Source organism: Melanostigma gelatinosum, assembly GCF_949748355.1.
Source record: "Melanostigma gelatinosum genome assembly, chromosome: 15".
Taxonomy (NCBI): Eukaryota; Metazoa; Chordata; class Actinopteri; order Perciformes; family Zoarcidae; genus Melanostigma; species Melanostigma gelatinosum.
In genome coordinates this window covers 7,626,018-7,637,915 of record NC_136648.1, presented here as the reverse complement: position 1 = coordinate 7,637,915, position 11,898 = coordinate 7,626,018, and the positions used below count along the sequence as shown (strand labels likewise).

Here is an 11,898-nt window from a genome sequence, read left to right as displayed (position 1 = left end):
CTAGATTTCTGGCTTGGTTTGTGGGTTTTAACATCAGTGACTGAAGCTGAGCGGTGATTTTCAATTGTTCGTCCTTGGTACCAAAAACAATTACTTCTGTTTTATCTTTGTTTAATTGAAGAAAATTCTGGCACATCCAGTTGTTGGTTTGTTCAATGCAGTTACCCAGCCCTTGTATGGGATTATAGTCCCCTGGTGACATAGTTATGTAGATTTGTGTGTCGTCTGCATAATTATGATAACACACTTTGTTGTTTTCCATAATCTGAGCTAGTGGAAGCATGTAGATGTTGAACAGAAGAGGCCCCAGTATTGAGCCTTGGGGAACACCACATGTCATTTTAGTCAGCTCTGATGTGTAATCAGCTACAGACACAAAGTATTCTCGGCCCTTCAAGTAGGATTCAAACCAGTTAAGTGCTGTGCCAGAGAGTCCCGCCCAGATTTTTAGTCTTTCTAGGAGTATGGCATGGTCGACCGTGTCGAATGCAGCACTGAGATCTAGTAACAATAAGACTGAACTTCTGCCATTGTCTATGTTTAAGTGGATGTCGTTGAAAACCTTAACAAGAGCAGTTTCAGTGCTGTGGTGCTGTCGAAAGCCTGACTGGAAAACATCAAAGCAGTTATTTACGGCCAAGAAGTCGGTCAGCTGTTGGAAAACCGCTTATTCAATTATTTTACTTAAAAATGGGAGGTTTGATATTGGTCTATCATTTTTCATCGTTGCGGAGTCTAAACTAGCTTTCTTTAGGAGTGGTTTAATAACTGCAGTTTTTAGGGCTTGTGGGAAGACACCTGAGAGAAGGGATGTATTTACAATTTGTAAAAGATCAGTGCTCATGCAGTTTGAAATATTTTTGAAAAAGTGTGTTGGTAGAATATCCAAGCAGCAGGAGGATGACTTCAGATCTTGTATGATGTCTTCTAGGCTTCTACAGTCGATTGAATGAAATTGTGTCATGATATTTGAATGGATGTTAGATCGGGACAACACATATCCTGTAGTTGATGTGGAGGCACTGACTGCTTGTCTAATTTTCTGAATTTTGTCAGTAAAAAAGGTGGCAAATTGATTGCATGCCCAGGTGGATTGGAGTTCAGCAGCTACCGACACTGGAGGGTTTGTTAGCCTGTCGACGGTAGCAAATAAGGCGCGTGTATTGTTCTTGTTTTTGGTTATGATGTCAGAGAAGAATGACTGCCTTGCATTTCTAAGTTCCAAATTATAATTGCGAAGACTCTCTTTATAGATGTCACAGTGAACCTGGAGATTAGTTTTTCGCCACCTGCGCTCAGCTTTCTGACACTCTCGTTTCTCTATTCTGACCAGCGTAGCATTTCTCCAAGGAGATCTTTGCTTACCCGAGACAACCTTCACTTTAGTGGGTGCAATGGCATCAATACTATTTTTAACTTTAAAATTGAAGCCATCTACAAGCTCATTGACTGAGAGACAAGAGAGGGCTGGTCAGACAAAACATCACTCTAAACAGAAATGCAAGTTATTTTTGCATTCATCGCTCACAGTAGAGAAATACATACATTTCTTTGGTATTTGAAAGTAAACAAGAATACAACAACCTCCTGTTTTGATATGGAGGGAATTGAAATGTTAATGTATTAAATCGTCTGTGGAATTTTTGCCCATGTTAATGATTCCCTCACATGCTTCTTCTGTTGCATCTGCTCTTCTGCTTTAATAGAATTTTTCACCAGTTTTGGCTCATATTGAGAATGTGTTTGTCTCTTGGGATGCACAGTGGGAGTTAAACGACATCTCCATCTCTTCGTCCTCTGCTGGATTTTCCCTCGTCTTCCTCCTCTTTCTTCTCTTCTCGCCAAACGTTTTGGCCACTTTCATCATGTGCTGCCTGAAGGACGACCCCACGAAGGCGTAGAGGATCGGGTTGAGGCAGCAGTGAGTGAGGGCCAAGCTCTCTGTCAACTGAGCCGCCTGATCCAACACTTTACTCGTCCCACAGTGGGTCACTAAGGCGTAGACGGAGTCCATCGCTCGGTAGACTTTCAACACGTTGTACGGCAGCTGAGTGACCACGAACACCCCCACTACGGTCAGGAGGACACGTAGAGCTCTCCACTTGTCGCCTCTGCTCTCCACAGGGAGGCCCTTCAGTGCCCGGCCCACGCTCCAGTAGCAGATCACCATAACCAGGAGCGGAAGCAGGAATCCCAGCAGCACCTCTGCTATCTCCAGAGCAGCTTTCCCCCCTCGGCCCATTGATGGAGGGTAGATAGCCAGACAGACACTCCTATTAGATAACCATCTCACTTCTGAGAGAATTAAATCAGGAAGACCAAGGAGGAAAGCTGTCGCCCAAACAGCTAAACACACCTTCCAGCAGTGTCTCCTGTTGATTATCCTCCGCAGCCACCGACTTTGGTCTTTACTTTGCGCCCTGGCTAACGCCAAGTAGCGATCCAGGCTGATGCAGGCCAGCAGCAGCATGCAGCAGGTGAAGTTGACCGAGTAGCAGGCAGACACGATCTTACAGACGGCCTCGCCCAGCTCCCAGCCCCGCGCCGCATCAGCAGCCCAGAAAGGCAGCGTGCAGAGCAGGAGCAGGTCGGCCACAGCCAGGTGGGTGAGGAAGGCGTCCGTCATGGTTTTGAGGCGTTTGTGGTAGGCGTAGACCGCCACGACTAAGCTGTTTCCTGCCAGTCCCACCACCAGACACACAGTGTACATGATGGGGAGGAAGACGGCTGCGAAGGAACGGACGTCGCCCTTCTCGCAGAGGACCGGGTAGTCCTCGTAGCTGAAGTTGAAGCTGATGTTTTCATGGTAGAAGTAGTCGTCCTCCTCTGAGACATCCATGCTGATCAGCCAAAGCTGTGAGGGAGGACATTTAGAATATCATCCAATGATATAGTACAAATATTCTCAAATGGGATATTTTGCATAATGAGTACTTTTTCTGTTGGTGCTGTAAGTGTTTGAAGCTAATACTTTTCCACTTTTCCTTGAGTAAAATTTGACCACTTCTTTTACCTGTAACAGAGTATTTCTACACTACAGAGTATTTCTAAACTGTGGTATTGCGTTTACTTGAGTACGAGATCTGAGTACTCTTGCACCTCTGTTTGTTTAAGAAAAGGACAAATAATTGATTATTTAAGTACTTTTCAGTTACATATCACAGGTTGAATACATATAAACACAGAGGTGGACATTAACTAAGTACATTAACTTAAGTACATTTTGAGGTATTCCCATTTTCTTCTTCTTTATACTTCTACTCTTGTACAATAGTAGCTACTTGGTACTTTTGATTCCTACAAATGACTCTGCAAATTAAGCTTTCACATACAATAAAATACAAGATGCCTACAACATTGAAATGATACAAGTTAATGCATCAATAATAATATTCCATTCATGTAATATTTCTCATAATTACTCTGAACGGGACACTCTGCACAATGAGAACTTTTACTTTTGATGCTTGCAAGGAGGGGTTTGTGATTTTTGTAGCTTTTACTCAAGGCAAAGATAAAGAATGCACATACAACTGTATATAAACTGATTAAAGATAATTACATTTTTTAGTGTAAACAGGGAACGCAGAGCCGCATCAAACCTTCGCAAAAGAAAGATTACGTCACTAATGCAAAGGTATAAACAGGTACGCCATGTTTGATACTCACCGTGTTTTATTCATCGATTTGTCCCGTCTCCTTGCGCCATGTTGCGCTCAAAGCTTGTGTTCGACCTCAGACTTTAGATTTAAGATTAAAACGTCAGCCAACTCTGTGCTGAGGATGGTTTGTTTGATTTCACACACAAACGGAAAAAAGTTCAGCTCGCGAGATCTGTGCGCGACCTAAAGAACTCAACGAGCGACACCAACATTGATAAGAGGAAAAGAAGAGATTACATACCGGAGGAGAAACGTCCCCGCGGACCTGCGTGCAACTATTCCCTCTGAGTACAGCATGCAAAGTCCAAAAAGAGACGAGCCCCACGTGATTTAAAGTCACGCTGCACCACTGCTATTTCAGTTTATAGCTTGAAGCAGCATCTTGATAACTGAATGGAATTGATTTGTTGACAAAATATGAAATAAATGATGAACAGCCTCACCAGGAGGCATCCCAGATGTGTCCACTATGTCCACGTTTCATCTCATCTGGACTAGCTTTCTGTCAAAAATGTTTGATGTGGAAATTATTTCCATAAATGTATGCTTACACCTATAGGAACACTGAGTCATTGACAGTTAAAAACATATTCACCACATATTTTCTCCAACAAAAAAATACCTAGTTGTGTCTTATGCATCCACTACAACAAAACATATAAGAAGCAATATACAGCGTGTTGTAAATACTATTTTACAAGTGTTGTCTTCTCATTTTTTATTTAAATTTAAATCTACTGGGAAAACTACCCTGCATGGGCAATTGTCCCCCCCAAAAAAATGCTTTAATCAAAACTAAAATGACATGTGAATGATGAAGCTAGGATTTGACTTGTGTATGTCACAAACCCAATAATTAGTTCAGAAACTAGTCTTACCGGTTAGGTCTTTGTTTCTCCTGCAAGAGAGCCGGGAATCAGTCCAGCTTTAAATCCAGCCTGGCTCTTGTAGCGCTGCACTCTATAAACACACTTCTTGGAACGATATGACTCAGAGAGAGAGAGGAAAACAGGTCAAGTGACGGGAGACAGAAACCAAATCATTTGTCTGACCTGTTTATTGAGGAAACCATTTTTGTGTTTAAAACATGAATGAACATGTTGACACAGAGAGGAACGCAGATACGGTAACAGCATTCCGACACCGGAGGAACAATATAAACAACTAGTCATTACACCAAACATAAAAATGAAGGAATCACAAAGATAGAAAGAAATATTCTCACTTGCGCTTCAGTAAAGTTTGATGCCATAGAAGATATTTAGCTCAGCAAAGAAAAAAAACCAGACAGAATTGTGTAAAAGTATGCTGGAATAAATATTGCATCTTAAATATGCAATGTCAGACAGAACTGCTGCTGGTCCTGTTGTGTCTGCAGGTTTGTCTGCTCACCACGGCCTTCATGCGTCATAAGAACAGCGGTGATCTCAGGCTGTCTGAGGGGCAGGGCTGAAAAATATCAAAAGGGCACCAGCACGCAGACAGTATTCTAGTATTTACAGCCGCCTATGGCATCAAGTTTTCTTCACTGGAAGGCCACCATGGAGGGCACATCATCACATTTTCTCCAATAGAAATGCACCCAGAGGGCAATTTATCATGTTTTATCTATAGAGGCATCTAAGAGGGCACTTTTGCTGCGGTTTGTCGGAACAAGGGGGCATCCTTGGTGCATTTATAAGCACTATAATCAATGCACATACTATAATGTAGCTGTACACAGCGTAAAGGGCATTTTAAAATATTTAATTTGAGTGTCCGAATACGAAGTGTGTTAATTTATCCAAATAAAGTGGCCTCAAAACTTTCCACAATGGAACAAAAAGGTAGTCTTTGTGATGCGATGATGATGTGATTTTAAAATATTTAGGGAAGGCTCACTATTCGTATAATCAGGAAATCAGAACAGAGGAGGTTGTACTCTCCTCTCCGTCGACGGCTACTCAGCACACACTTTGTAGAACTCATAACAGATTTTGTAGAGAGGATTTAAATATTTTCCTAGAAATTGTTCAACATTCTCAAGCTTAGCTTCCGTTCTCCAGACGCTTTGTAACCCGAGTCGTCATCAACACATCATTGAATAGTACCTTTACCTGTTCCTGTTATGACGCATGTCGGTTTTAATCATCAGTCTAATAAATTGGCACATGGTTTGATGACTGAAATGGGCAGGGATGTCAAAAGAGGGATTACAAGAAGAGGAAGCAGACATTTACGGGTGTCTTTGCAATGATGAAACTGGACTTGTGAAATCATTTCAAAACGTGCATTGTTTACGTGGAAGTGATTCATCAGCAGCGAGTATATAAAGATCTGTGTGTTTCAAACTCTTCATATCATCAGCCATGGACAAAAGAGTGCTGCTGGTCCTGTTCTCTCTGCAGGTGTTCCTGCTCATCACAGCCTTCACTTCCACTGATGCAGCCGCTCTGGAGAGAGATGATCAGCGACCGCAGGCTCCTATTCTGGTAAGAAGACCTATGCAGGAGCTGGAAAAGCTTTGATTCTAATTGTGTTTTCTCTCAGAACCGTCTCAGTCTAAATGTCAAACATGTTGCTGAGAGAGAGAGAGAGAGAGAGAGAGAGAGAGAGAGAGAGGAGAGAGAGAGAGAGAGAGAGAGAGAGAGAGAGAGAGATGTCAAACACAATTTTGTTCAGTTTGTATTGGCAGTTTTGAGTCACGGCACAAATCAATACCAGTGACTTTGAATAGAAGTACACATCAGGGCTGACAACTCAAAATGATTTTATTGTATGTGAAGGAAGTAAGTGAGCCCGACAGAGGAAAGGATGGACAAACGGTGAAACGACAATTCCCCTGCTGGTGGAGGCCCGGTGCATGTTCACTCATTGGACAGGTAAAACAAAATTTCCTTGATTTCCTTGATTTTTTTAATTTTAATTTACGATCAATTTAATTCCTGAACTGAACTGTTTTTTTCTCTCTTTTTACAGGCTTCTCCAACAAAGTCTCAGCTGCCGGATGTGGTTGAATTCCTGTAAATATGCTTAATTTTTTTCAGAATGAATATTATCATTGATTGAGATCTGTGTTATTATCTTGCAATGTGGTCAAGTGAAAAAGAGAACGTCGAGGTGAACGAAATGCAAACATGTAGAACTTTGTTTTCCTTTAATAAACCGCTAGATTGATCAATTAATAGACTGACTAACAGAAACCATTGAGATGTTTTTCCTGCTTTACAACTCACTGACTTTTATCCTTTTTTTCTGCATCAGTAAGAAGAAGAAACAGCCAGTCTTGCAGAACTGAAGACAGACACGAAAAACCTGCATCTTCTCTTCAAGAAAGCTCTCTTTTGCTTTACTATTTACTATCTTGATGACAATAATCAATCATGACATGAACAATACTCCTCCTTTGCTCCTGTGCTCAAAGAAATGACAGCAAGCCATGAAATATAACATTTATTAAAATATGAAACTGGTTTTCAAATAAAAGCTTACAAGTGTGTTTTACTACTTTGCTGATTTTTTATCAGAATATAAAGTTGGCAGCAAACGAAATAAAATGTTGGCATAAATACAAAACGAGTGTGTGATCTTTATTCTTAGAAACTCAGAAGAAGCTTTCACCTTTTAATTTAAATGTTTACTTACTCTGGGTAAGCTGCCCAGTATCACCACAGCCGGTCGACAGACGGTAGACACCGAGTCCAGCTGTGAAAGTCCCTTTTATCAGTGTGCAGTGGTCAGCAGAAGATACTGTACATGTCATTCTAATCTGCAAATCAAAGCAGAAGAGGTAGTAAAATGCTTAAATACATTTTGTAAAATGTATAACAAAATGATTTGTTCAATAGAAAGTTCCTCAACCAAGATTTTGTACAGTGAATTATAAGGGCACCAGCTGCATGCGGTTGGGCACCAGCACGCAGACAGTATTACAGCCGCCTTTATGGCATCATGTTTTCTCCATTGGAAGGCCACCATGGAGGGCACATCATCACGTTTTCTCAAATGAAAAGGCCCCATGGAGGGCACTTCATCATGTTTTCTTTCATGGAAGTGCACCCTATAGGGCAATTTATAATGTTTTATCTGCCATAGAGGCATCATACCATAGAGGCATCATACCATAGAGGCATCATACCATAGAGGCATCATACCATAGAGGCATCTTTTGCTGCGGTTTGTCTGAACACACTGGGCATCCTTGGTGCATTCATAAGCACTCTAATAAATGCACATTTGAATGTAGCTGTACACAGCTAAAAGGACATTTTAAAATATTTTAAATGGCCTCAAAACTTTCCACAATGAAACATAAAGGTAATCTTGCGACATGTAAACTTTTCGCTTACAACATTACAACATTACGACATTACAACATTACGACATGTAAACATTTCGCTTACAATGTGATGCAAAGCAAAAGTTGTGAGTCACGACGCCTCCCAGTGATGATGCTAAATGATTTCTGGTAAGTGGAATGAACGAGGAAGTGATTTTGGACACGATTGTGACATGATTGCGATTGAGTAGCATGTTGCCAGCTCCCTAATGTGTTAGCTGTTAGCCTCTCAAGAGAAGTTCATCAGCAGCCCTGTGAGTTCCTGCATCACTCTAGAGTCAGGGCCTCCTGGCATGTTAGTGAAACATTCAATGAATGTCTGTAACAGTGAGCTTTCTTTCATCGTGTCTGTTATAGGAACAAGGTAAGGGGTAAGGAGGTTGGCATCGGTGGATCTGAGGTTGCGGATTCTTTGCTGTTTGGGGAGCCAGTGGCGGTTGTGAAGGACTGGGGTCATGTGATCTCTGGTGTGGGAGTGGGAGAGCAGACAGGCAGGGACCATGATCACTAGACAGAATAACACAAACTACTTAAACGTTACATGCCCTGTGACTTCTCTCCACTTGGTTCTCCATGCATAAATATTTATGTGGCCAACTAGGAACCAAAATAATTTCGTACTGAAAAGAAGAGTCAGTGTTTATGTTTTCTGTTACTGGGTGGAGCAGCTCGACAGCTGAGGCAACACAAAAGAGGAGAAGGAAGTATTTATCTCAAAAAAAGAAAAAGAAACAAGCCTCTACAGCCAAATCTTGATGGATTCAAGCTGAAAGGCAATCTTCCACATTCCTCGTGGTTTTAGCCGTGGCGAGGTGATTAAAACTAAGCATGTGAGTGTAACGTGAAATACAGTAAAGACATCAGGTTCGTGCTTTCTGTAGCAAGAAATCCTTTAATACAGAGTGACATATCTAACTGCCATCATAGTTTGATGTGGACAAAGAGGGCGTATGCAGATACAAATAGTCAATCCACATGCATATGTTTGATTTAATTATCACACTGACTCACATTATCTGCTTCTTTCCCCACCACATATAAGAAAACTACAAATCTTAAGCAATGTGATGTTAGTTTCATTCATGTTCTGTTTCTTTAATTGTTAACAAGCTACAATAGCCTCCAACATGATTTAGGGTAGCCATGGCTGAATTCATCTTTTATTTTGAATACAAAACACTTGTTTTTATTTGCTGAACTGCAGCCAAAGTACAAAATAACAACAATTTTAACTCACTGTAGGGAACTTATGATGAAAAAAATAGCAACGTAGCAGAAAACGCTTGTAAGCTTTTATATGACAAGCAGTTTAATATTTTAATAAATGTTATATTTCATGGCTTGTTTGATTTGCAGATTAGAATACACAGAAATGTACAGTATCTTCTGCTGACCACTGCACACTGATAAAAGGGACTTTCACAGCTGGACTCGGTGTCTACCGGTCTGTCGACAGGCTGTGGTGATACTGGGCAGCTTACCCAGAGTAAGTAAACATTTAAATTAAACTATCAAAGGTGAAAGCTTCTTCTGAGTTTCTAAGAATAAAGATCACACACTCGTTTTGTATTTATGCCAACATTTTATTTCGTTTGCTACCAACTTTATATTCTGATAAAAAATCAGCAAAGTAGTAAAACACACTTGTAAGCTTTTATTTGAAAACCAGTTTCATATTTTAATAAATGTTATATTTCATGGCTTGCTGTCATTTCTTTGAGCACAGGAGCAAAGGAGGAGTATTGTTCATGTAATGATTGATTATTGTCATCAAGATAGTAAATAGTAAAGCAAAGGAGAGCAGCTTTCTTGAGGAGAAGATGCAGGTTTTTCGTGTCTGTCTTCAGTTCTGATGTAAGACTTGCTGGAGTTTCTTCTTCTCACTGATGCAGAAAAAAATGATAAGTCAGCGAGATGTAAAGCAGGAAAAACATCACAATTTTGGTTTCTGTTTAAATCTGTTTCAGTCGGTTCTGTTTACGCACATTTACATTAATTCTTCCAAATCCGGGCTTGATGTAGCAGCCTGTAAAAAGAGAGAGAAAAAAAGTCTCTAAAACAGTTCAGTTCAGTTCAGTTCAGTTCAGGAATTTGATTTATCGTAAATTAAAATGAAAAAATCTCAAAAATCAAGGAGGTTTTTACCACTCCAATGAGTGAACATGCACCGGGCCTCCACCAGCAGGGCAATTGTCGTTTCACCTTTTGTCCATCCTTTCCTCTGTCGGGCTCACTTACTTCCTTCACATACAATAAAATCATTTTGAGTTGTCAGCCCTAATGTGTACTTCTATTCAAAGTCACTGGTATTGATTTGTGCCGTGACTCAAAACTGCCAATACAAACTGAACAAAATTGTGTTTGACATCTCTCTCTCTCTCTCTCTCTCTCTCTCTCTCTCTCTCTCTCTCTCTCTCTCTCTCTCTCTCTCTCTCTCTCTCAGCAACATGTTTGACATTTAGACTGAGACGGTTCTGAGAGAAAACACAATTAGAATCAAAGCTTTTCCAGCTCCTGCATAGGTCTTCTTACCAGAATAGGAGCCTGCGGTCGCTGATCATCTCTCACCAGAGCGGCTGCATCAGTGGAAGTGAAGGCTGTGATGAGCAGGAACACCTGCAGAGAGAACAGGACCAGCAGCACTCTTTTGTCCATGGCTGATGATATGAAGAGTTTGAAACACACAGATCTTTATATACTCGCTGCTGATCACTTCCATATTTCTGTTCCTTCTGTTGTAATCCCTCTTTTGACTTCCCTGCCCATTTCAGTCATCAAACCATGTGCCAATTTGTTAGATAACACTTTTGTTATTGATCCCCGGTGGGAAAATGTTCCGTATCACATCCTGAATATGATTAAAACCGACATGCTTCATAACAGGAACAGGTAAAGGTACTGTTCAATGATGTGTTGATGACGACTCGGGTTACAAAGCGTCTGGAGAACGGAAGCTAAGCTTGAGAATGTTGAACAATTTCTAGGAAAACATTGAAATCCTCTCTACAAAATCTGTTATGAGTTCTACAAAGTGTGTGCTGAGTAGCCGTCGACACAGAGAGGAGTACAACCTCCTCTGTTCTGATTTCCTGATTAGAAAGTAGGAAGGTGCAGCATTTACCAACCCAGCTGACCACTGCAAGCACGAATAGTGAGCCTTCCTTAAATATTTTAACATTTAAATTACACTCCATGTAGAATGCTCTCAATAATGAATTCTCAATTCCAAACACTTGAAGGCTGACTGACTCCATCTTGTGGACACATTATGCAGCATTACTTATTCTGTTGATTGAAACTACAGCTGATAACATAATACTACACGTTTGCAGAAAATGATTCAATCTACAATTCTTCTGTCCCGTTTTTGTTTTTTCACATCACTGACAACTGATTTAGAAAAAGAGAAAAAGAAAGAGCAGGAATAAATATCTCTCTCTGCTGTATTTCCCCCGCTGCATCAGCATTTTAAATGAGCAAAATAAAACATTGCTGTTGCTGTTGTTTACCTTCTTGTCTTGTTTTAACCCCTCACACACATCTGCCTGCACAGACTATGTACAATCAACCAGTCCAATTGAACCTTAACATTGACTTTGTTTATTTGACTGATATCTCTGGTTATTTTCCTCTGCAGGCTGGGATGGTAGGAGAAGTACTCGGATCACCTTGTGGTCAACTTCTACCAAGCACACGGCATGCCACAGTGCTTGGGGGCCATTGACTGTACACATATCGAAGTGAAGCGACCATGCCGTATCTCATGAAGGAATACCCCAATGGCGGGGTTACACCACAGGAGCAGTATTATGGGCTATCACTTTGCAAGGCACGCATGGTGATTGAATGTTCATTCTGACATTTGAAGGCAAGATGTATTGAGGAGGGCAATGGACATAAACATGGAGGACCTTCCCT

At 40.9% G+C, this 11,898-nt stretch overlaps 1 protein-coding gene and 1 long non-coding RNA gene across 2 annotated transcripts; both read right to left on the bottom strand.

Moving 5' to 3' along the window:
- Positions 1-1,241: 1,241 nt before the first annotated feature.
- ackr4a (atypical chemokine receptor 4a) lies at positions 1,242-3,753 on the bottom strand. Its single transcript, XM_079285635.1, has 2 exons — positions 3,670-3,753; positions 1,242-2,854 (listed from the first exon to the last, which is right to left on the bottom strand). Exon 2 carries the CDS (start codon positions 2,837-2,839, stop codon positions 1,727-1,729), a length of 1,113 nt encoding a protein of 370 aa, XP_079141761.1. The 5' UTR covers positions 2,840-2,854; positions 3,670-3,753; the 3' UTR covers positions 1,242-1,726.
- Positions 3,754-9,542: 5,789 nt separating this feature from the next.
- LOC306789061 lies at positions 9,543-10,657 on the bottom strand. The gene is made up of 4 exons (XR_013772636.1): positions 10,513-10,657; positions 10,126-10,221; positions 9,966-10,006; positions 9,543-9,863 (listed from the first exon to the last, which is right to left on the bottom strand). It is a non-coding gene; the product is annotated as an uncharacterized lncRNA (long non-coding RNA).
- Positions 10,658-11,898: the final 1,241 nt, after the last annotated feature.